The 24,638-nt window shown below is 35.0% G+C and overlaps 2 protein-coding genes across 2 annotated transcripts in view; one reads left to right on the forward strand and one right to left on the reverse strand.

Annotated features, from left to right (window-relative positions):
• The window catches only part of LOC137241207 (myrosinase 1-like), a 151,522-nt gene that overhangs the window by 62,238 nt on the left and 64,646 nt on the right, over positions 1–24,638 (reverse strand). The gene's annotated exons all lie outside the window — the stretch shown is intronic.
• On the forward strand, positions 7,740–8,838 carry LOC137240179 (uncharacterized). The gene is made up of 4 exons (XM_067766118.1): positions 7,740–7,794; positions 7,867–7,926; positions 8,403–8,575; positions 8,644–8,838. Exons 1-4 carry the CDS (start codon positions 7,740–7,742, stop codon positions 8,836–8,838), a joined length of 483 nt encoding a protein of 160 aa, XP_067622219.1.

A 24,638-nucleotide genomic window follows, 5' to 3' on the forward strand; every position in this document is an offset into this window, starting at 1 on the left:
ATGAAAATTTTGTTTTTTGTTTGAAAATTTGGCGCTTAAAAATACAATTAAAATCAACTGTCTTGTGAAAAAAGTGAACCATTAGAGACCGAAATAATTTTCGCGTGTTGTTTGCATTGTTTTTATTGTTAAAAGTGTTAATGTAAAAGTAAAATGTAAAACATAAACAAAAACATGTCAAACTCACTATTTTTCGCTTTTTCATGATAGAAATTGTTTTTGTATTTTGAAGTTCCGATAAAGTTTCGTCAGTTTTTTTAGCTTGGAATCCAAGCAAAAATAAAGTAGTGTCATATATGCTTTAGTAGTGTCCTTATATAAAGACATATTTTTGCTGAACTTTGATTTTAAAATTTTGACATAGAAATTGTAAAACTATTTATGAGAAATAAAAATATGAAAGAGGAGCGCAAACAATTGACTATACATATCATGATGTAATAATATAGGTGATGTCAACAACATAACCTCACTTTTTCGGCAGCTCTAAATGCCAGTAGGTGAAATGGCTGCGACCCTGGTCGCCCAAGTAGCTATTTAAAGCCGTTTTGATGCTAAATGCCAGTATTTACGTGTGTTTCAAAAGTAATAAATTTGGATTGCTTAATTTTTCGTACAAATTCTTCAAATAAATTAGTTTTCTGCAAAGTTTTGTCTATGTTCTGTTAGGGAATACAAAGTTACGCTACTCTTTTTAGCTTAATTATTTTAGTAACGGCGTATATAGTTATATTATTTCTAAACGTATTGTAAAATCTACTACGATCGTAATAGAACTCAAAGGCAGTTCTGTATGATAACAACCCTCTAAATTATGCATGCCGAACTTGTCAGAATAAGTGAAAACATCAATGGGATGAGAACACCTGAATATTAATTTCATCATGATACATGTATTGATAAGTTAACTCCTTTTCTGTCAAGTTTCCAATCTAAGTTATGTGCGCTCCACTTTTATGTTTTTATTTCTCATCAATATTTTCACAACTTCTATGTCAAAATTAAAGAAAGAAAAATAAGTTCAGCAAGAATATGTTTTTATATAACGGCACATTTTGCGCCGAGTTTTGTCCATTTATATAAAGAAAATGTTTAAAAATTGTTTATTGCTTTTTATTTTATTATTTGATCTTTATAAATACAGTTGAAATTGTTTTTTCTATTGTATTGTTAGTTACTTGACATCCGATTTTTCAAATTGGTGTGCAATAATTATGGTTTTGAGAAGTTCCATAATTCTTTCTAATGTCCTTTTGCACTCTGAAGTCGTTTTCATGTAGTTTTATCTCCTAAACCAGTTATAGCGCCTTAAAGTATGCTTCTTGGTTTGCTATGAAACGACTATGTGAAAACGAGGATAGGAGGGAATTGTATAGCTATTCAAGCACAAATTAATGACGTACCTATTATAAAAATGGCGATTCAAGGCGAATTCAGTACCAGGTGATGTTATCCTAACAGCTGATTGCTTCTTCTTGATTATTTTCCATACAGCGCCTTGTACTTTCATATATCAGTTAATCGAAATCAATTAAAATTGTCTTTTGACTTGACATACTTGAACTCGCTTTGCTACCACCTTGTATGAATTCGTCTTGATAACCTTGTATGGAGTGGATTTCAACGATGATTTTTGTAATCAACAAAATGAAAATAGTAGAACTGTCAAGCTATCGGTAGTGGCGCCATTCTATATTTTCGATAGTTTGAAAATAAAAAAATAACTATCGATAGTATCTTACACTATCGTTTTGTATATTCAGCCCAAAATGTGTATAGAGGAGAACCACCAGAACAAATCAAATAAACAATTTTATTTTGCCTCACCAATTGACGTGGTAAAACCAGTTGAAAAAATATATATTTTGGCTGCGATTGGAGACAGTTTAAGGGTGTCGGCCCAGAGTCAGAGTTACGATTTTCCTATTGAGACTAAAAAAATAAATTAGCTGTTTTTTAAATCTCCTATAGTATATCAATATATTGTCGTTCTAATAAAGAGTCGGGTATCTGCATTATTTGCGAATATAAATCTTTTACAAAGACCACAAATTAGTATATAAAGCATTCAAATTTTAACCTTTTTTTTGCATAATTGGAAAGATCACATTCAAAGCAGTCCAAAATATTTATCTATATACTATCAGACCCGGCAGACGTTGTTCTGCCCTAAATTTGGCTTATCTGCATATATTTTAATAAGCTTTTCCGTCTAGTTCTGCCCTACCCCTCTATACTTTTTCCTAATCTTTTTATTCACTCCTCCCTCCGTCTTTTTCGCTTCATCTCCATCTTCATCTCATTCTATCTCTTTCTCAGTATCCTTCTCTCTTTTCTCTTCTCTCAAGTTTTTCTCCTTCTTCTTCATCTCTTATTGCCAGTCCCAGAGGGTGGTATGAATTTTGTTCCAGTCCCATTCCGAGTCTCAGTCTAAGTTCCACTCCGAGTCTCAGTCTCAGTCCCAGTCCTAGTCCTAATCCCAGTCCCAGTGTGTCTCTGGTATACTTCCCGGAAAAAAGCATCGTAAATACTATTATAGACAAATTTATATACGAAATTTCAGGCAAATCGAATAGGACGTATGCAAATAGGTATGTGGGTATTATTAATTCTTGTCTTTATTTCGGCTTCGCATGCATATTTATCCGTTTTGCCAGGTTGATGCGACTAAATCGAATATCACAATGAACTTTAGAGCTCTCAGCAACAGCTTTCACTTGATAACCATATTGTATAAACAATTCTAGGGGTACCCGGGTCTACGTTTTGGGCTATATCTCGAGACCCTAGCCTCCCAGTTGTATGAAAATTATCCTGTACTATAGCAGTCACCAACAGTTTTTATTTGATATCCATATTGTATAAACACATTCTAGGGGTACCCGGGTCCTCGTTTTGGGCTATATATCGAGACCCTAGCCTCCCAGTTGTATGTAAATTATCCTGTACTATAGCACTCATCAACAGCTTTCATTTGATATCCATATTGTATAAACACATTCTAGCGGTACCCAGGTCCACGTTTTGGGCTATATCTCGAGAGCCTAGTCTCCCAGTTGTATGAAAATTATCCTGTACTATAGCACTCATCAACAGCTTTCATTTGATATCCATATTGTATAAACACATTCTAGGGGTACCCGGGTCCACGTTTTGGGCCATATCTCGAGACCCTAGCCTCCCAGTTGTATGAAAATTATCCTGTACTATAGCACTCATCAACAGCTTTCATTTGATATCCATATTGCATAAACACATTCTAGGGGTACCCGGGTACACGTTTTGGCCTATATCTCGAGACCCTAGTCACCCAGGGGTATGAAAATTATCCTGTACTATAGCACTAATCAACAGCTTTCATTTGATATCCATACTATTATACGGTATTTAGCTGTAGTGTTGTTGTAGTACTAGAGTAATTAAGCGTTTCTTATACTTAGTTGCGATTAGCATATAACGTCGCGACTTTGTCGCCTTAGAGTGTTGTAGAACAAAACCAGTAGCAATAAAATTAGTGAATTAATTGATCAATTAACCACAGAGTTGCCTTGTATTGCAAATGGGAAATTTTAGATGAGGTAGGATTACCCTCAGCCATAAAGATAGCTAGCTATGGCGGCTTGGAGATAGCGCTACTACAAATACGAAGTAACTACAGATCAGATCATTAAAAATAGATGGAAATGCCTTTAGCATACTTTCGCTAAAAAGCCGAGAAAGTGCTTGCTCAAGCATTCCATACCTCGCTTGTCTACGGCACGGCAACCCCAATGAAAGTAAAGTATTGACGATTACCATCTATTCGTCAACCCTAAAGCTGAAAAATATATTGTGGCGAATGTTAGCATCACTATGCTGTTAGTAAATACTCAAAACAACAAAAACAGCAAGCAGCCACACTTATGTACATGTACACATTAAAGCAAGTAGCCACACTTATGTACAAGGCAACGAAGAATATTCCATACACATAAACAGCAGCTTGATGCAGAGAGATTATTTCACATATATATATGTAACCGGCAGGTAAGAGCATAAGTTGTTACTCACACATACACACGCATAAGGCTAGAAGGAAAACACAAACCACAGATATACATGTATATAGTTAAATAACCAAGCATGAGATACAACTGTTCTAGAAGGGATGGTTGTGAAACGTTTAGACCTTAGGAGAACGAGGTTACAAAGAGTATAAAAGCAGCGCAAGCTGAGGAATAATAATAAGTTTGATTTTAAACATGCTAGTAGTGAAGTATAGTTGTGAAGTACTACCCCCAAAGTAGTCTAAATAAAGACAATTTTGCAATACTGAATATGGAGTTATTTATTCTACATTTCAGCGATTCGAAGGTTAGCAAAAGGTGCATAGTAATCAGAAATCCCCAAAATTTGTTACAAGTTATTTGGTGTACTCCCATGCGCTTATCATGTAGTCTCTTCTAATACCGATTTGTTGAAACCACAATTATTGTACTTAATTGGAGACGATTAAGATTAAGAGTGCGGGACCAAGTTTGATTGGGACTGACTGTATTCAATTGCTATCTCTTATGGAGCGTTCCCTCGGCGACCATTTAACATTAAGATTAATAGGAAATGAGATTAGCTTCTTAGGGATATGGCACCCGATAGAACTTATAATGTTTCTCTGTTATATAATGTTCGTCGATGTCCCTCAGATTTTTCATCTATAAAATTTCATAAATTCGTCCCCGAGTACCATTGGGTTATCTTGGATGTGTTCTATAAATCCTTGTATATAAGTTTAACCTCAACTATAATTTCCTTTCTTGTTATTGCATTGGCTTTAATTTTTTTTTATTTACAACTAATATGTGCATGAATAATTCTGAATTTCCGCTTTAAGAGGGATCTTGGTTTTCTATACTGAGATATTGTTTTTGTTAGTTAGCAACTATATACATATGTATATTAGACTGCATATACTAGTTTCACTCTCTATTAGACTTTAAATACATAAAAAAAAAATAATAAAAAAAATTATAAAATGCAAATAATCAATTGTTATCTCAACAGCTGATTGCTTCTTCTTGATTATTTTCTATACAGCGCCTTGTACTTTAATATGTCAGTTAATCGAAATCAATTAAAATTTTCTTTTGATTGGACATTCTTCTGCACTGCGAATTGGTTGAATTCGCTTTGCCACCACTTGGTATGGATTCGCCTTGCAACAATTTGAAATGTAACCAACAAATATCCTTTCTTAGGTATAGTACATATATTTCGGTCAGCATTACTTATAAAATTGGTTTTCGATCACCACACCATCGTCATCTGGAATGTGTATGGGCCAGAGTCTCATTTGCTACCCAACAAACACTGAAAACAAAAATCTCAAATGTTTGAGAAAAACATTGATTCTCAGTTTGATATTCAACATTTTTTATCATTTGAAACAAAATGTTTTCTCGACTTTTTCTCAAACGTCGGTCTTCAACTTGAGAATAATTTGAGACATACTTGAACATTTTTTTTCTCTCAACCGTTTGAGAAAACATTAATTCTCAGTTTGATATTCAGCATTATTAATCATTCGAAACTAAATGCTCTCTCAACTTTTTCTCAAACGTTGTTTTTCAACTTGAGAATGGTTTGAGATATGCTTGCATTTCGTTCTATTCCTGAAATGTCAACATAGCAAAGATATCGAAATCTATCGAATCGGTGGATATTCGTCGATCTCTAATTTGCATAGTTTAGCTGGAAATGTAAACAAGCGATTTTATTGAGTGAAGTTGGACATAAAGCGAAAAAATAAGGAAGTATATATTTTAATAATATTAAGTGATATTGTACTACATTATGCATAAATCTAAACGAGTTAAAAGTGAAGTGAAGCAAATAATAAATTTGCTTACCGAAAGTGACAGTAGCACCAGGAATAATAGAAAGTTCAGGAGTAGGCGCCACCTTAGGCGAAGGCCCTTCTATTTCCAATAGTGTTATTTATGATCGAAGTGATTCAGAAAGTGTGGATTGCGACTATTCGGAATCTGACATTGATGCAGAAAGTGAAATGGAAAGTGTTTTACGAGAAGAGCTTGCTGGATGGGCCGTCCATTTTAATATTTCCACTGATGCAACTAATGGTTTGTTAGGAATTCTTCGGAAATATATTACTGGCATTCCTAAAGATGGCAGGACATTGAAATGTACTCCCAAGATACCGCCAGTGGAAAAAATGGGATCAGGTGAATATTTCCACTACGGTGTTGAAGATTCCCTTACAGATTTTTTAATGAGAAAATCGTTCATATCTTCTGAAATCCACCTCAACATAAATATTGACGGTCTTCCACTAGCAAAAAGTTCCAATTTGCAGGCATGGCCCATTTTAATAAACGTGAATGGGGACCCGGTTGTTATGGTCGTAGGTGCTTATTGCGGAAATAGCAAGGCACTGTGCCCAAATATATACTTGCAACGTTTTGTAGATGAAATGTTGCACTTAATGGACCAAGGTTTAGATTTCAATGGCAAGCATTATTCAATTCACTGTCGCTCTTTTGTTTGTGATGCTCCAGCGAGATCGTATATATTGGGTGTTAAGGGACATACCGGTTATTTTTGTTGCGTAAAGTGTATGCAGAAAGGGGATAGTAAAGGCCATAGAATGATCTTTCATCATGAAATGAATAGTATTAGAACAGACTCAGATTTCCGCCTAAGGTCTGATATAAATCATCACAGAATAATAGAACAAACCGCCATTGAGAAATTGCCAATTGATATTGTAAAATCCTTCCCATATGACTACATGCATGTAGTATGACTTGGTGTGATGAAAACTTTGCTTGTAGGTTGGGTTACACAAAAAAATGAGCCGTATTCATTAAAATCTGTACAGATTGATGCATTAAATTCTAAAATATTAGTTTTGAGTAATAAGGTACCTAGGGAGTTCGCCCGACGTCCATGTATCTTAAAGGAAATTGAAAGATTTAAGGCCACAGAATTGAGGCAATTTCTATTATATACTGCAGTTTTTTTACTTGCCGATATCTTAGACGCCGAACGGTACCACCATTTCATGTTACTTAGTTTGGGTATTCGAATTTTACTTGATAAAAAATCATGTTCGGAAAATAATGAATGTACAAAAATTCTTTTAAATGAATTCGTTAAAAATGTCTCTAAGCTTTATGATGATTCTTTTTTAACATTTAATTTTCATTGCCTTACTCATTTACACAGTGATGCATTAAACTTTGGCGATTAGAATCTGTAAGCGCATTTAAATTTGAAAACTTTTTGTCTAAATTAAAACGAAAATGTAGAAAAAAAACATATTGCTGCACAGATTTATAATCGTTTAGTAGAAGAAAGCTTGTTCTGTAATGAAAGTGTTACGGAAAAAATTGAAAAGGAAAAATTACGAAATGGGCCAGTAAACTCAATTAATACAAATTTATTTTATTTATCCATAAAAAATCCTGACAACTTTCATAGCGTAAATAAAAAAAATATTTAAGATAATGAGTATTATTTATGAAAATTTTGTTCCAAAAGTAATATCTTTGGAGGTAAAAAATTTAAATGATCTTTTTGTTACACCAATAAAGTCATCAAACTTTAATATTTATTGTTGCGCCACTTTAGACTTTTCCAGTGATCGATTTGAGCATTCTGTAGGTGAAATATCAAAAAAAGTAATTTTCTTTCATAACTTTGAAAATACCGAATTCGTATTTTTACCACTTGTTCACTCATAGATGGATTTTAACAGCACATTTTTGTCTACTGGAGATAACCAAGTTACCAAACAAGGTAAGGTTTTTGACTATTCATTGTTTATTTGAAATTGTTTATACTAATAGTCTATTACCGTTCATTTTTCAGATTTGGATAATTTGAATAGAAATATTGATGCCTTAGACAAGAAAATAGCGAATGGAGAACAAATTTATCAAAGGGTAATATTTGTTTATTTATTTATTAAATTTTTTTGAATTAGTGTGCGATATGTTCAACTTGAATACCTTTTATATTTTTAGTCCGGTTTTTCATAACATTTCGAGTAGAATAACTTTAGTATACAAAATTTAAATTTTGTCCTTACGTTGTATGGAAAAAATGGAATACTCGAAAATATTGTGAAAAATTTGATTGAACAGTTAAAAAAATTTTGGAATGAAGAATACTGTCCTTACTCAAAATCAGTCAAACCGTGTATATATAATGATAATCCTTCTTGAAAGTACATTAGTTGGTATACGACTTAAAATATCTTTCATTTGATACCCCTATTGGCATATCTTGCTTAATACTTAAAAAAAATCACATTGGTGGCAACACCCCAGTAGAAAATCTTGAAACGAGGCGTACTTTCCATATATATAATAATTTTATGCAAATATTTTTCTAATATTCATACAATCAATCAACACAAAAGTTGTTAAAGAGGGTATTGGAAGAAGTTAAATTAGGCGCTAGTTCTGCAACTGTAAAAAGGAAGAAGTTTATACCGCAAAAACCTCTTTCAGAAGTGCATGCATTTTCCGAATTTCAAGCAAAAATTCAAAGCTCTGAGAATAAATATAACGATATGGTGAATATCCTAACAATTTAGCTATTCAATTAAAATGCAGCTATTTTATACATGTTTATTTTTTCCAGGTGGCCGAACTGCAGACCATCATCTGTGCAAGTACAACTAAATTCATAAAAATGGCTTGGCGCAAAATAGTAACTGACAATGTTGCGCAATCGTATTCCTGGCAAGGAACTAAAACAAAGACACCAGCTAGGGCGCTAAGTGTAACAGGAGCACTGAAACGTAATTACACGTATGATCATATGTTGTGGCTTTAGTTATTTTGTTGAATATATTTAGAAGCCTTTTGTGTCAAATTTCCTAATGTGGCCAACGACAGTGAGTTTGAACGGGCGACAATGAACTTCTTCCAACACGCTAGTACTAGGCTAAATAAAAAGGTTGAATACGAAAAACAGAAGAATACCAGCTTGCAATAGTTTATAATCTATATATAATAATTATTAGATGCAGTAGGAGTTTTTCTAGCTGATATGCATTTTTTGTAACCTTTTATGTAATTTTTTTTTATTTATGTGAAATAATAAGCCTGTTCATTTACAAAAAAATTGTTACAAGAATTTACTAATTGTTGATGTTTTGTATGAGCAATGACAGAAATTCGTAACTTCCAGTAATAATTTTTTTGTAGATGAACACACCTAATATACATACATGTCACTAATGGGAACTTTGTACCTCATCTGCACTTTTCTTTGCAACCTTAAATTTTTGTGCCTAAGTTTTTTGTTTACTTATATGTGTACTTAATCAACATGAAATAATATTTTAATGTATTCACCATGTATATATTACTAGCGGGAGTTTCTCTACATCCTATGCTTTTTTGTAACATTGAATTTAAATGCTTAGTTTTTTGATTTTCATGAAATAAAAATTTTTTTATAATATAATTTTAATTTTTTTATTCACGTATCTATCAACATTAAAAAATATAAAATATATACATATTTGTTACAGTATATTTTAATAAAAGAGAAAGATGGTTAAAAAACTGGTATGTAACCATTTTTTGCATTGATATACTTTTTTGAATAAACTGAATAAAGAAAATAAAAAAGAACTCTTATTATTAAAACTGCGTATTTCTTTTAGAGCGTAGGTAACACTGAAGAAACAATTAAATTAGAGTGATTGGATTCCATTTCGTTCCTCTTTATTATCGTTTGAGAAAAAGTTGAGAATCCAAAAATTCTCAATTTGAAAATAAAGAAAAATTCCATATTAAAAATGAGCCTTTTAGCTTGAGAATGCTATCAACGGTTATTTTTAATTCATTTGAAAACTAACGTTTGAAATGTGAGAAATGGATTGATTCTCAAATGTATCTCAAACTGAGAATTGACCAAAATATTTATTGGGTACTTATTCGATGTCTACAATCATATTTGTGAGAAGCTTCTGGCATGAGAGTGAAATTGAAAATAGAGAATCTGTAAAGGTACGCATTTGACCCAACAACCCTTTGAATCTTACTTATTTTCTTGAGACACCCTAATGCGAATACTAATATGTACATATACATATGTTCGTATGGTAAGCCGACATGTGTAAGAGTCATTATAAGGTATTTGTTGAACGAACACGTGATGCCAAGATGATCGCAATTGGAGAAGCGAAAAACCAACCACTCGTTACAAAAAAAAAAAACAAAAAAATAAACATATCAGCCACAGCTAGAAAAGGAACAAAAGAGAAAAGAACTATTCGAATGCATTTCGTACGAAATTACAAAACGAACGAACGAAGATTACGAAAAATGCATCTCAAATCTTAAGAAAGGAATGATGCGCTGCGCTGAAGGTAAGCGTGTTAGAAAAAAATATATATTGAAAGCACGAATAGAAGAATGCATTAGAGATAGCAATAGACATATGTAAGCTCTATGCTAAAGAAAGGGCTAGCGCTGACGCAAACAGAAACTAGTATTGACGGGATTAGATGACGCTGATAATGTGGGATACTAGATGAGGGTAACAAATAACACAAATGTTATACATATTGGAAGGCGAGTAGGAGTTCCTGGAAATACTTGTTGAGAGCGTAATAACGGGTTATGAAAATGTTGAAGAAATAAACAATAGATACAAGGCACGATATATCTCCGAGAAAATTAGGGCCAAAGTTCTTAGCCGATTTACGCTTATATCTAATTAATTCTTCCTAGAAATTGCAGCACCCGAACTACATGTTTTATGCCGACTCTGAACGTCATCTTCAATAAGATAAATGTTCGCTGAGAAGCTTTTCGTGGCAGAAAATTAGAAAACCACTGCCGACGGGCGACCCTGGCTAGAAAATTGTTCCCTTATTGAAAAAATTGTATCTTAAGATTTTAATGCTGCTGTTCGAGGGCCTTGAACTCAGGACCTTCGGTGCACGTTGCGACCACACAACTACCTATTATATGTTAATTATCTGTTATCTATAACCTGTTATCTTTTATTATTTTTTTGTTTAATATCTTTTATCTTTTATCTATCATCTATTAACTATTATCTATTATCTTTTAACTATTATCTATTATCTACTATCTATTATCTATTATATGTTATCTATTATCTACTATCTATTATCTATTATTTATTATCTATTATCTATCATCTATTATCTATTATCTGTTATCTATTATCTGTTATCTATTATCCATTATATATTATCGATTATCTATTATCTATCATCTATTAACTATTATCTATTATCTTTTAACTATTATCTATTATCTACTATCTACTATCTATTATATGTTATCTATTATCTATTACCTATTATCTATTATCTATCATCTATTATCCATTATATATTATCGATTATCTATTATCTATCATCTATTATCTATTATCTATTATATATTATTTATTATCTATTATCTATTATCAATCTGTTTAAGATAATAAAAGATTATAATGTAACTATAAATTATCTGTTTTCTTACCTGTTATATCTCTACAAATTCAAGTCTACATTTTTCTACTTTATTTTCCTGCTCAATCTTAAGCATTTTTCGTTTTTACGAGTTATTCTTTTATTTTTTACTTGGAACGAAATAATTTTTCTCTCAATTTTGCTACGACAGCGTTTCTACAGCAGATTTCCTGCAAACTATTTATATTTCATTACAGCCAACTGTTATCTACAGAAAAAGTGAACAGCGCTGATATCTTAACAGTCTAATATTAAAATTGCTGTACACCAACTGTTATCACAAACTCTTAGTTAACTCTTTGCTCTTACTTCAATTACTATTTTCACTTCTACTCTTTTCTAGTCACTCTTTGTACATTTACTCTTTCTACTCACTATGTTTGCTCTTTGCCGACGTCAACGACTCTGCTTCGTGTTTTATTTATTTATTTGCTTTTGTAATTTCATCTCTGTTGTTATCAATATTTTGGTGTTGCGTTGAATTTGTTGAGCAAATGACGGTGGTCTCTCAGCAAATTTTTGTGTTTATTTCATGTCTGATATCACTGTACACGTGTTGGTGTTCGTGTTTGATAAAGGGGGAGGGGTACTTGTTCAAAGTTAATTTTAACAGCAGCGACGCTGTAGATGCTGTACCGCGCTGCTTATTGATGGGCAACGTTGGGGCCAAGCATAAACATGTGTACATATTTATGTATATGCAAATGTATATGTGTATCTAACAGCCGGTGGATGCTTGTTCCAAATATACCAAGCACCGAGAAGATAAGAAAAAATTAAATTTGGCTTGTGATATTTTTAGACACAAAAATCTGATTGTAAATTTTCTTCTCGTCTTTAGAAACACTGAAATATTTTTTTCGTGTTAGAAAACGATTTAGAATGGCAATATTCGATAAAGCGGTACATATGTATATATGTATGTACATATGTACAAACGTTCATTTAGCAGAAATGTTTCATTTTCATGATAATTTAAGTTTTTCGATACATAAAAATTTTTTTAGTAAATTTTAAATTTTTTTGCTTATTTTCCTTATTATTTTCTGTTCTAAAAATGAAATTAAAAAAAATTAAAAATAAAAAAATTAGAAAAAACTGTTTTTTTGGTATTGTTTTCTGCGCTTTTTTAGTATTCTTCATTTCAAATACAAACAAACATTAAAAAAAATGTTCCCCTTAGCTGTTGTTTCCAACGCAAAATATTTCTTTTCAACAATATTTTATAATCTCATTTTATACAAATTTGCCTCTCAAATATTATTATTTATTTATTATTACGGCGTTTTAAGCCTAAAATTTAGATTATTACAAATTATAAATACATTTTAATAATAATAGGATTTTTAGAATTTGGGGTGTCGGAATGCATGAGATTCCGATCAGCACGGGAACTGGTGGTCCCAACGGGCGAGTCTTGGACTCATCTCATTGGGAGTTTGGAAGGAACGTATAATTACACAGTTTTAATATTTATGCTGTCGGAATGCATTTGATTCTGATCAACCCAAAAGCTAGCAGCTCCGCAGAATAAGCCACTCTTATCGGACGGTTGGAAAGGACGTGTTTCCAATCCTCCCTGTACCAGCTTATATGTAAACATAATTAATTATAATATATTATTGTTTTATTATTTTTGTAGGAATATACGTGATTTTCACGAACACTCCAACTGTTTGTCTGGGTCGATATTTTCAGGAACTCTTTCCCAGTTTGATTGCGAACGATATATGTATTTAACCTGATGCATAAGGTTCCTCTGTGTCTGTTTGGATTGACATGTACGCTCAAGGATCGATAACATGAAATACAGACACAAAATATTTTATCTTATTGGAAGGGTTTTGCAATATTCTAATAAACTTTTGTTGAAGGTGTTTAAGTTTTCACAATTTTTAACATGATTGGGTAGTTCATTAAAACATTTCAGGCCTTTGTAATATATATTTTGCTTGTCCATTTCTGTTTTGAAAAGAGGTAATATAAAATTATTATTTTCCCTGATTATGTAAGAGTGGGTTTCATTCACATAAACAAGTTTTTCACTTAGGTAGGCTGGTAATTTACCATGCTTCATATAAAATACAAATTTCATTCTATGGTAAAATATCAAATGTTTCACACTCAGCCAGTTTAGTGCATCAAGCATACTCTTTATGGAAGTGTCGTACCTCACTTTCAATATCAATCTCATAGCTTTGTTTCGCATAATTTGTAATCTGTCTACTTGTGTTTCATTGGCAATAAAGAGTATTGTAGTGCAATATAAGAAGTGCGGTTCTATGATGGATCTATAAACTTTCACCTTATATTTCTTCCTAATAAGTTTACATGATCTCTTCCAAAATCCATTTTTTTTTGCATTTTGGCAACAATATAATCAATATAATCCGTAAACCTCAGTTTATTGTCAATCAGGATCCCTAAGTACTTAAATATTTTAACATCCTCAATGCTCGTATTCATTATTGTCTAAGCTTTGGGCAATTGAGGGCGAGCAGTTTAATAAGAGTTATAAATGAGTAATTTTATGTGCTTGTAAGCGTATGAGTCGTGGCACAGTGGCTGACGTACCCGACCAAACGCCCGGGGTTGCGGGTTCAACTCCCACCAAGCATTCCTTTTTTTAAATTTATAAATTATTATTATTAATGGACTGTATTGAGTTTATGGGGTTTTTGATTTAATGTATTCCATTTATTGAGTTGGGTAGTTTTAGTGTTATTGGTGTATTTAAGTCATGGGAGGATGCATAGCATCAGTACACCTTTATTTATTTAATTTGGGGGCGAGCACTGGGGGGCTCTGAGGCTTCGCTCTACTGAGCCACCTCATCCTCTATTTGAAGAACCCTTTAAAATGTGATATGGAGGCGAGCACGGGACGGCTCTGAGGTATTGGCACCCCATTTTCTACAAGAAAAACCTCTATTTATTTAATTTGGGGCGAGAGTTGGGCACTCTGAGGTTTCGCTCTAATGAGCCACCTCATCTTCTATTTGAAGAACCCCTTCAAAGTGTGATATGGAGGCGAGCACTGGGCTCTGATGTATTAGCACACCATCCGAAGAACCTCCATTTATTTAATTTGGGGCGAGCGTTGGGCACTCTGAGGTTTCGCTCTAATGAGCCACCTCATCTTCTATTTGAAGAACCCCTTCAAATTGTGATATGGAGGCGAGCACTGGGCTCTGATGTATTAGCACACCATCCGAAGAACCTCCATTTTAATTAAAAAACTCAAACTATGTCTTTAGAATATTTCACTAACCAGTTGAGAATTACAAGCACACTCAATGCCTACTGAAACAAACGAACGAAAAATGTTCATAGTTTAAGTCGCTTAAACATACTCCCCCCTTAGACGGCTTAGTCGTCTAATGAAACTTCCATACGAGCCAGTATCCGGCTCGAAGGACCATGTCTAAGCTTTGGGCAATTGAGGGCGAGCAGTTTAATAAGAGTTATAAATGAGTAATTTTATGTGCTTGTAAGCGTATGAGTCGTGGCACAGTGGCTGACGTACCCGACCAAACGCCCGGGGTTGCGGGTTCAACTCCCACCAAGCATTCCTTTTTTTAAATTTATAAATTATTATTATTAATGGACTGTATTGAGTTTATGGGGTTTTTGATTTAATGTATTCCATTTATTGAGTTGGGTAGTTTTAGTGTTATTGGTGTATTTAAGTCATGGGAGGATGCATAGCATCAGTACACCTTTATTTATTTAATTTGGGGGCGAGCACTGGGGGGCTCTGAGGCTTCGCTCTACTGAGCCACCTCATCCTCTATTTGAAGAACCCTTTAAAATGTGATATGGAGGCGAGCACGGGACGGCTCTGAGGTATTGGCACCCCATTTTCTACAAGAAAAACCTCTATTTATTTAATTTGGGGCGAGAGTTGGGCACTCTAAGGTTTCGCTCTAATGAGCCACCTCATCTTCTATTTGAAGAACCCCTTCAAAGTGTGATATGGAGGCGAGCACTGGGCTCTGATGTATTAGCACACCATCCGAAGAACCTCCATTTATTTAATTTGGGGCGAGCGTTGGGCATTCTGAGGTTTCGCTCTAATGAGCCACCTCATCTTCTATTTGAAGAACCCCTTCAAAGTGTGATATGGAGGCGAGCACTGGGCTCTGATGTATTAGCACACCATCCGAAGAACCTCCATTTTAATTAAAAAACTCAAACTATGTCTTTAGAATATTTCACTAACCAGTTGAGAATTACAAGCACACTCAATGGCTACTGAAACAAACGAACGAAAAATGTTCATAGTTTAAGTCGCTTAAACAATTATTTTTAGATCGTCCTACATAAAACCATGAACTTAGTTTTGTTAACGTTAAGCTTGAGTTTATTAATGCAAAGCCATCTATACAATGAGTCCAAATCTTCTTGCATTTTGCTCCTTGCTATTGAAATGTCCGTTTCATTTACTTCAAGTAGCGCATCATCTGCAAACAACCTGCTTTTACTATATTTCAGTGCTGGTGATATATCGTTTATGTAAATGTTGAACAGGATTGGAGCTAATATCGACCCTTGTGGTAAGCCTGTGTCCACTTGTGCCTCGGATGGGACTAATAGCTCAATGGTTTTCTTTGTTTCCGGTCTGATAAGAAACTTCTAAACCACTGCAATTCGTTTTCCTTAATACCAATTTTTTGTAGTTTATCGAGCATTATATTCCTTTCAATTGTTTCGTATGCTCTTTTCAGGTCAATGAAAACTGCTACTATATGTTTTTTTTAGGCTCAGCTCTTCCTTCCGGCTAGATATGGCGTAATTTAACGCCGTGTCGCAAGAGTGCCTTTCTCCGAAACCGGATTGTTCCTTTATAAGGATTTTATTATTTTCTAAGTAATTAACCAGTTAATTTTTTATTAAAGTTTCCAGAATTTTTTCTATGTTTGGCAATGTATTTATCGGCCTTAGTTCTTTTGCCATTATATCTTTTACTTTCTTAATTGGTACTATTGTCGAAATTTTCCACATGTCTGGCACTATTCCAGTAGTCATGGATTTATTTATAGCGGTTGTATAGAAGAAACCCATGTACGATACCGAATCTTTAATAACGCCTTCCGAAAGTAAATATTCTCATGCTGCATTTTTTGTTTATTGAGTAGTAAATTGAATATATATGTATGTAAATACATAGTTATATAGTAATCTCAAATTTTTATTTGTTTACTCTACACTTTGCGAACTTTTGCATTGAAAATGCACACATAAGTGTATTTATATAGTAATAAAGCAAATGCAGAAAAAAGAGTCAATAAATATAGAATATAATATATAAAAACAGTAAACAAACTGAAAGCTTATCATGCAAGACAAGGAAGAAAAAAATACTAAGGAAAACATGCATGCGAGATAAACAACGCAAAATATATAAAAAATTACCAAACAGCAAAGCTATAACCTAAGGATGCCTCACAGCTCTTTCAAGGAAGCAGATATATCAAGTGATAAATTAAACTCACGCAATAATAGACGGCGTATGCAAAATTCATTCACAAATTCAAGGAACAACGACATTGCTGCCGGAACTGTGGCAAATGAAGATGCCATTGAATACTTTGGATCCATAGAGAGCTTCAAATATTACGGTCCGGATGCTTACCACTAACTGCACTAAAAGAAGGTGTTGGGCAAATTGTCCTAAGTCGGGGAATTTTCCTTTGCTTTAACTTATTTTCCATACCCATGTCACCTAGTTGATGCTGTATTTATTCTCAAGGTAGGTTAAGATGACTAGACTAGCCATAAAAGCTTTAGCTCTGCCAGTATTATATTAACCTTGCTGAAATGTCTGAAGAGGCTGGTTGCGCTTCATATTCGATGGGAGGCATTGCCATTATACACCTATCACCGCACCAACATTCTTACTTTATCTTGCTACGGCTTCGCAGAGTTTGATTGATTGAATTGGTGAGGCCATCATATAGAAGGAGTTCACGTCACGCACTATATTAAGAATATAGAAGTGAGAACCATAGCCAAAAATTAAGTCGAAACCGAAACTGGACGGCGATTTATCAATTTGTTGTCGAAGTGTTATTTTTTTTTGTAATCGGTGTCTTATCGACCAGCTTTTGGTGTGCTTATCCATCGATTTGTTATATGTGCGTTATGGACGAGGTGTAGACGGGTCATCGATTTATCGGGTTTTTTTTTAGAAAATATCGGTTTAATTTCGAAAAGTTATCGACTAATTATTGAATAATCGATTTATTATCGAAATAAGAAGGATTTGTTGTCGTAAAGTTATCGATGTATTATCAAAAAGTTTTCGGTCTTAATATTAAATTTGTTAACGAAAAGCTATTGATTTTTCATCGGAGTTTTACCAACAGCGTGTTATCGATTCGATATCGAATATCGAAAAGTAATCAAATTAATGTAAGAGTGCTACCAATTTGTAAGCGGCCTGTTATCCATTTGTCATCAACAACTAATCGGTTGGTTATAAAACAGGTTCTGATGAAGATTCAAAGTAAATTCGTTGACACATCAGAACCCGTCGATAACAAGCCCATAAGAAATCAATATGAAGCTGATGACTATTTGATCGTCCGGTAACTCGACGATAATAATTCGCTATCGATAATGAGCCGATAAGAGGTCGACGAAGTTGGTAAAGTGAAGTGTTGTGGTTTGACTTCAACCACTGTGAGAGCTCTAAAAAGTATGTTTACACATCGAACTCACGTCTTTTTTTTTATTTTGCTGTTTCTATTTTTGTACTTTAGGGTGTGGCGCTTTGAGTCGCATGGGATTCCTTAAAAAGTTTTTCAATCTTCAAATATACCGCAATTTTTTTACAAACAAACATTTGACATATCTACAAGCGACATAACCGCCATTCAACCAGTGAATCCACCGTCCATGCGCTATGCCTAGTCCAAACTCCACTCTTGTCTTGCTTTCAATGTCGTCATTTGCACCGTCTGATATATTGTTTTTGTTGTTTTTGTATCTTTTTCTGCTGACGTTGAAGGCAAACCACTCTAGCATTACATTTGCCAAATACGGATTCCTGAATTTTCATATACATACATATTTACGTTTTGCTGTACGTGATGTCACTGTTGGTTGATTTTTTTGTTTTGTTGTTTTGATATTTCTTGTTTTTGTTATTCTTATGCGCCATGTCAAACTTTACAAAATACTGAGGAACTCATCCGTCCAATTACGTTATCGTTTGGTTATTTCGAACAATTTCTTGGTTTGTGGTTATAGTGTTGTTTGTTTGTTGTTGCGCTGCGTGTTTTGCTGGGCATTTACGTCATGTGTCTTGGGACCAATTGCTTAACGCAACAGTTGGGCTTGGGCTTGGTTTGTTCAATTTATTTTTTATTGTTTTTCGTTATTTCTAAAAAATATTTCTTATCGCTTTTGAAATGCAAAGTTGTTGCTGACATTTGTGACATTGTTGCGTTTCGCTTTAAGTGAAATTTGTTGTTTTATGTTGCGTTTGGTATTTAGTACATTTGGACATGGGCACCTAATTGAGGTTGAAGTATGGTACTCAATTAATTTGAAAACGCGCTGATTTTTTTGTTGCTTGTTTACTTGGTTCAGCTATGTTAACCTTTCAAAGTCTTTTATCTGAAGCTAAGCTCCAGTTACTTGAGCTACAATTAAGAACTCGTTGTAATGAAGTTTTCCAGACCAAGAGTTTAAGAAGACTCAAAAAAAGTTTGTCTGGCTCATAGGCATATGATGGAAGAGTACGCGGGGCTCAGAAAGGTCTCTCAGGAAATCCTGCTTCCTTGAGATATGCGAGAGTGGTGCAAAGGCGGTGCGAGATAAGTATTTCCTTAAATTTCTCATACACGCTCATTTTCCCGATTTACCGGTGGCACAGGAATTCGTTCCCTCACTACCAGCGATTGCTGGCACTAGATTGTCTGCTGTGCGCTAACGGGCTTTTAATTTTTCACAGCCCTTTTAGTCTCCTGCTCCATATATCATAAATCAATACGATAGAAGAGTTTCTCCAACGCACGTACTTCGTTATGGGTTCTTTATTCGACTTCGTAGGGCCTTTCAATAATTTCTGGCCGACTGCCGTAGAAAAACTCGCAAAGGCTAGGACTCAAATCGTCTCTGAGGAGAAGGTATTGGGGGGAAGGTGTTTTATTTTCACTCCTCTGGGTCGTGATCGTAAACGAACTACGTCCAAACCCCGAATACACTGCAATTAGTGACCTATATTGACGACCTGGAAATCTTCGTCAGCGATATCATGGTACGGTAAATAGGCGGCCTGAATTCTGTTTACAAATTGTAAACCCCTATAAAATCGGCTTGTAAAAATAATCATGAAGTACCTTGACATTGCATATGACAGAAAGCTGTCATGGAAACTTATTTAAGAATATAGAGCTGGAAAAGCCTTGGCCACCGGATACTGCTGTCGTGAGGTTATTGGCAAACGTTGAGGGCTTCGAGATAGAAACATATGAACAAGGAGCACCCCAATGCTCATACTGGTTTTGACTTTATTCGTTAGGTTCATAATTCATATACCATGCATGAAGAAGCAGGGTGGGAAAATCACTTGGGGTAAGGGCCTCGTAAGCTTATTTAATGATGTATTTTAGCTGCCATGGGAATATTAGGGAGAGGACGGCTTTGAAAGTATAAGCTGCCTTATTGCAGCGTCTTACAAGCGAGGATCATCGCTATTAAAAGTTGTATGAATGTTATCCATCAGATAGTGACTATGGAACTCTACCGTCCTCTTGCAGATTGCTATGGAGAGGCGAGCTTATGGTCAGCTAAGCAAGAATTTCCTGATGCTATTGGCCGATTATCCTTGTCAGGCATTCGGCGGACTTCAATAATTAAAATTCTGTAATTATTGCAGTGTTGGCGTGATGGATGTATAAAAGGGGAGGTAAAATTTTATGGGGGAAAAAAACTTCAGGTGCACATCCAGTTTCTGAATCTATGGGTCATACTGAGTAATATTGTCCATGGCAACATAGGTCTGAAATGAATTTAGAGCCTCCCTAATTTTGTTAGAAAATATTTTGGGCTATTTTAAAATTGAATTTTCAATATGGAAAAGTAAAGTAGATTCAGAAACTGGATGTGCCTTTTCAGCAATTAATTTGACCCACCTTAATGTATACGAACCGCGAGAGTAACAGCCTTAGCTGAGGTACTCTAGTTTTGAATCAACTCACTCCAATGTGACGTTATTTCTATTTTAATTCGTACAAATTTAGCTCAAACATAGAGATAAAAAGCATTCACGTCAAAAATTATATTCTTGCCAGCCTAGAACATTGAATATGTTCTTTCTGGAATGTATTTTATAATCTTTACCAATCACGTCTTAATCCCAATTCCCAAGAAAGATTAAAACTCAGAGATTAAAATTCATAAAAATAAATACAAAACAGGTTTTACCTCGGTAGACATTTAGGCCAAGCTTCTCTTTCCATTTTTTGTCATGCTCCTTTTTAATTTTTTCCTACAAATAGGCGGGACGGCGGGACCTATACGTTTTATGGCGACTCCGTACGGTATTTTTAATGAGACGTTTATCATGGCAGAGATAGACTCGCGATTCCACAGATAAAAGCTCTTTCTAATGAATTTTGATGCTGGTTTTCCGGACCTTTAACAATGTAACTTTGGTGTGGTAGGCGCGCAAGCAACCACCACATCACGGCTGTGGAATACTTGATTATAATTAATGCTAGAGAATATACTCAAGTATACCTCCAATTACTACTTAATTGTATATGATTACACAAAAAAAGCAATGTTTCAGCTGATAAGGGAATTAGAGCACAACAAAGACCATAAAACAGCCAGAAAGCAGAGTAAAATAATATCTGCAACGACAATTACGAACCACAAAAATATCTTATTTTGTATATTATTTGAATTAGGGGCGGGCGGGAAATCATTGCGATTCTCATTCATGGCAATGACCGTCAGGGTAGTCGCATACGACAGAGAAATACAAACAAACAAAAGCGTAAGAGTTGACACTTGCATATTAGAAGTATATTTGAGGGTTACCATCGAAATATGTCTTAATATCCAGGAATACTTTTAATTTGAACTTAATTACTGGAGTGGCTTTTTTTTATAAATTTTCAAAACTTTTTGTTTGTGCCACGGGTATTTTTAAAAAATATTCAGTCCTGTTTATAAGGACAGTAAGGAAAGTCTACTCCAAAATAAAACATAATACAAAATAAATAAACATAACGCGCGATAACCTCCGAAGAGATTTTATGCCGAGCTTCTATGCCAATTTGCGTCGCGCTCCCTTTAAATTTTTCCTACAAATTGGTGGGCCCTGACCTTGCCACAGCGGGTTAGTGGGCTTAGAATATATCCGCGGTAGGTGTTCCTGTCGTAAGAGGCGACTAAAGTACCAAACGGATTCAAGAGGTTGTGTAGCGCAGTACTCTCAAGGGGTTCCCAGCGCAATATACTGCTTCTCCAATTGTCAACCTCACCTACCCGTGACGAATCCTGTTTCTTTAACAGCCGAGGCTCTGGCGACCCCGAACTCCTTATGTATCTAGGGGGTGGGAGGGTGGTATGGCCTCGAAGGTTGCATGTGGTCAATCGTTCCCGAGATGGTCGTGCTAGTACCTTTACGGTGCTTGTTATCGCAACATACTACATCTGCATCCGGCAAGGCACCATCAACATCGATAACACTCCCCAAGACTTTCGGGGAGTGCCCTTTTTGCTACAACAGCAACGGGACCTACTTGTTTTATGCCGACTCAGAACGGCATCTGCAGGCAGGTTAGTTTTCACTGAGAGCTTTTCATGGCAGAAATACATTCGGAATGCTTGCCAAACACTGCTGAGGGTTGACCCGGCTTAAAAAAATTGTCTTCTAATTTAAAAAAACTAGTTTCTAAAGTTTTGATGCTGCTTTGCCTATGGTCTGAACCCACGATCTTTGGTGTGTTAGGTGGAGGACGCTGCCATCATACCACGGCGGCCGCCGTAAACTCCTCAAATGCCCTTAGAATCTCTCATGTTTTTCGAAATTACTTTCACAATGGTCACTCCGTAACATTTATATGAATAATATCTAACGAGCATTGGGCAATGAGGCGGTGCAGAAATGTTTGACAAATGGCAATCAAAGCCCATCAAGCTTTGTTACGCCTAGTTAAAGAGGGTCACTGCACCGAAATTTTAAACGAAAAATCGAATCAAATCAGGTGACGCCACCAACAAACACAAACAAATATATTGAATAATAATAATGAAAAGAACAACTCGTATGTGTGTGCATGAAAATACATACATATGCGCATAAGTTTTAAACTTTTATACCCCACTGTACTTGTGCTTAGTGTATAATAAAATTAAAATAGACAAAAACTTTTTTAAGTGAAATTTCAAATTAATTCATTTAAAAATACAGTGAGACGAACCGATTACTAATAATCAGGAAATATTAAGCTCTTATATCGAAATTTAGCAAAATGGCGTCGCACCACTAAAGGCGCCCCCCGTAGACAGATTCTGCTATTTTAGAAGGCATTTGCTAACTGCTCGAGTGATTTTGGACATTTCTAATTCTATCCCAAGATATCCCAACTCAGTGGACGTCTCCCCCTTCCTATGATTCTAAATGGCGGTGCTGATTGAAAAGCTTTATTGGCCGGAGCGCCTTCATCCAAACGCATAATATGATCTAGCAACTTGTAAAGCGTTATTTTCAATTGCCTACTCAGTCCAAAGTAGCATAGTAGCATGCTTCTCTAGGCGTCTTCCAAATTAATAACAAAGAGTAACAGAAATAACAAAAGAAAATCGTAGAAAAGATTTTGAAAAAAAAAAACAAGTAAGGAAGGCTTAGTTCGGGTGTAACCGAACATCACATACTCAGCTGAGAGCTTTGGAGAAAAAATAAGGGAAAATAACCATATAGCAAAATGAACCTAGGGTAACCCTGGAATATGTTTGTATGACATGTGTATCAAATGAAAGGTTGTCAGGGTGGGTGTTCCCCGCGTTGAGCGGCGCTACAAAATATTGTAGATTTTTGTTAAATAGGACTCCTTGTCCCGATCTGGAACCTAAAAGAAAAAGAAATGTATTAAATTATTTTTTTTAGAATGGCAAAATCAAAACAAATTCTACTTACCCGAACGCAGCTAACTTCACGCAGTTGTTAAAATGTCAAAATAAAACAAAATGACAAATAGAGCTTTCGATCCAAAAGGGTGTTACCATATTGAAAGGTTGTGTTTGGAGAGTTCGATGGGAGAAGGGTGACAGATGTATCACGCTATGCGCGCTTATGTGATTGGTCGGAAAGAATATAATAAGAAACGTTAGGTGAAACGTTCGGCTATGACAAAGAAAAAAAAAATCTATAAAAGGGGCAGACAAGAGAAATAGCGGGGGATTGGAATGAAGATTCAGTTTGTGGCGGACGTGAAATTTTGATAAAAAAAGGTCCGAATGGTGTGTGGCGAAGAAATAGCCAAAAGTGCGCGCGCTAATTAGATAGCAAAAAGAAAAAAATAAAAAAATCATTTTTCTTTGCAATTCCGATAACTTATTACTCAAGCAAAATAATAAAGATATGCTCGAGCACGAGAGATACGCGTAACAAAGAAACGCGGTCACGGTAAACGGCCATCAAATAAAAAAAGAAAATTATATACGTAACTTAACCATCAGTGATCAACTCCCGGCAGAGGAGCAACAACCAACAAGTGAGGAGGCGAGCGTAAGGGAAGTGGAATATCCTGAAGGCTCAACATATACGGTAACAAAAATACATTTCAAAAGTTTGCTGGCGAGCATAACCAAAAGTAATTGACATAAGCGAGTCCGCACGCATACACACCCTAAGAATCGGATATGTAAGTTTGTCTAACCCCAAAGATAGACCAGTTTTTTTTGCGTCCACGAGAACGGGGTATACCTGTACCATCTATAAAAGCTCACCGTATTAGGAGTTTCCAATTTGCCACAGCTTAGTCGGACACTACAATCCCGACAATCACGGCCATCACACTCCGAAGGTGTAAAGAAAAAAATTATAAGGGCCGCATTGGGAATAGTTGGCAGTCAGGCACTGATATAGACTGATTTATTTAAAATATTGA

Source organism: Eurosta solidaginis, chromosome 2 (assembly GCF_040869045.1).
Source record: "Eurosta solidaginis isolate ZX-2024a chromosome 2, ASM4086904v1, whole genome shotgun sequence".
NCBI classification, from domain to species: Eukaryota; Metazoa; Arthropoda; class Insecta; order Diptera; family Tephritidae; genus Eurosta; species Eurosta solidaginis.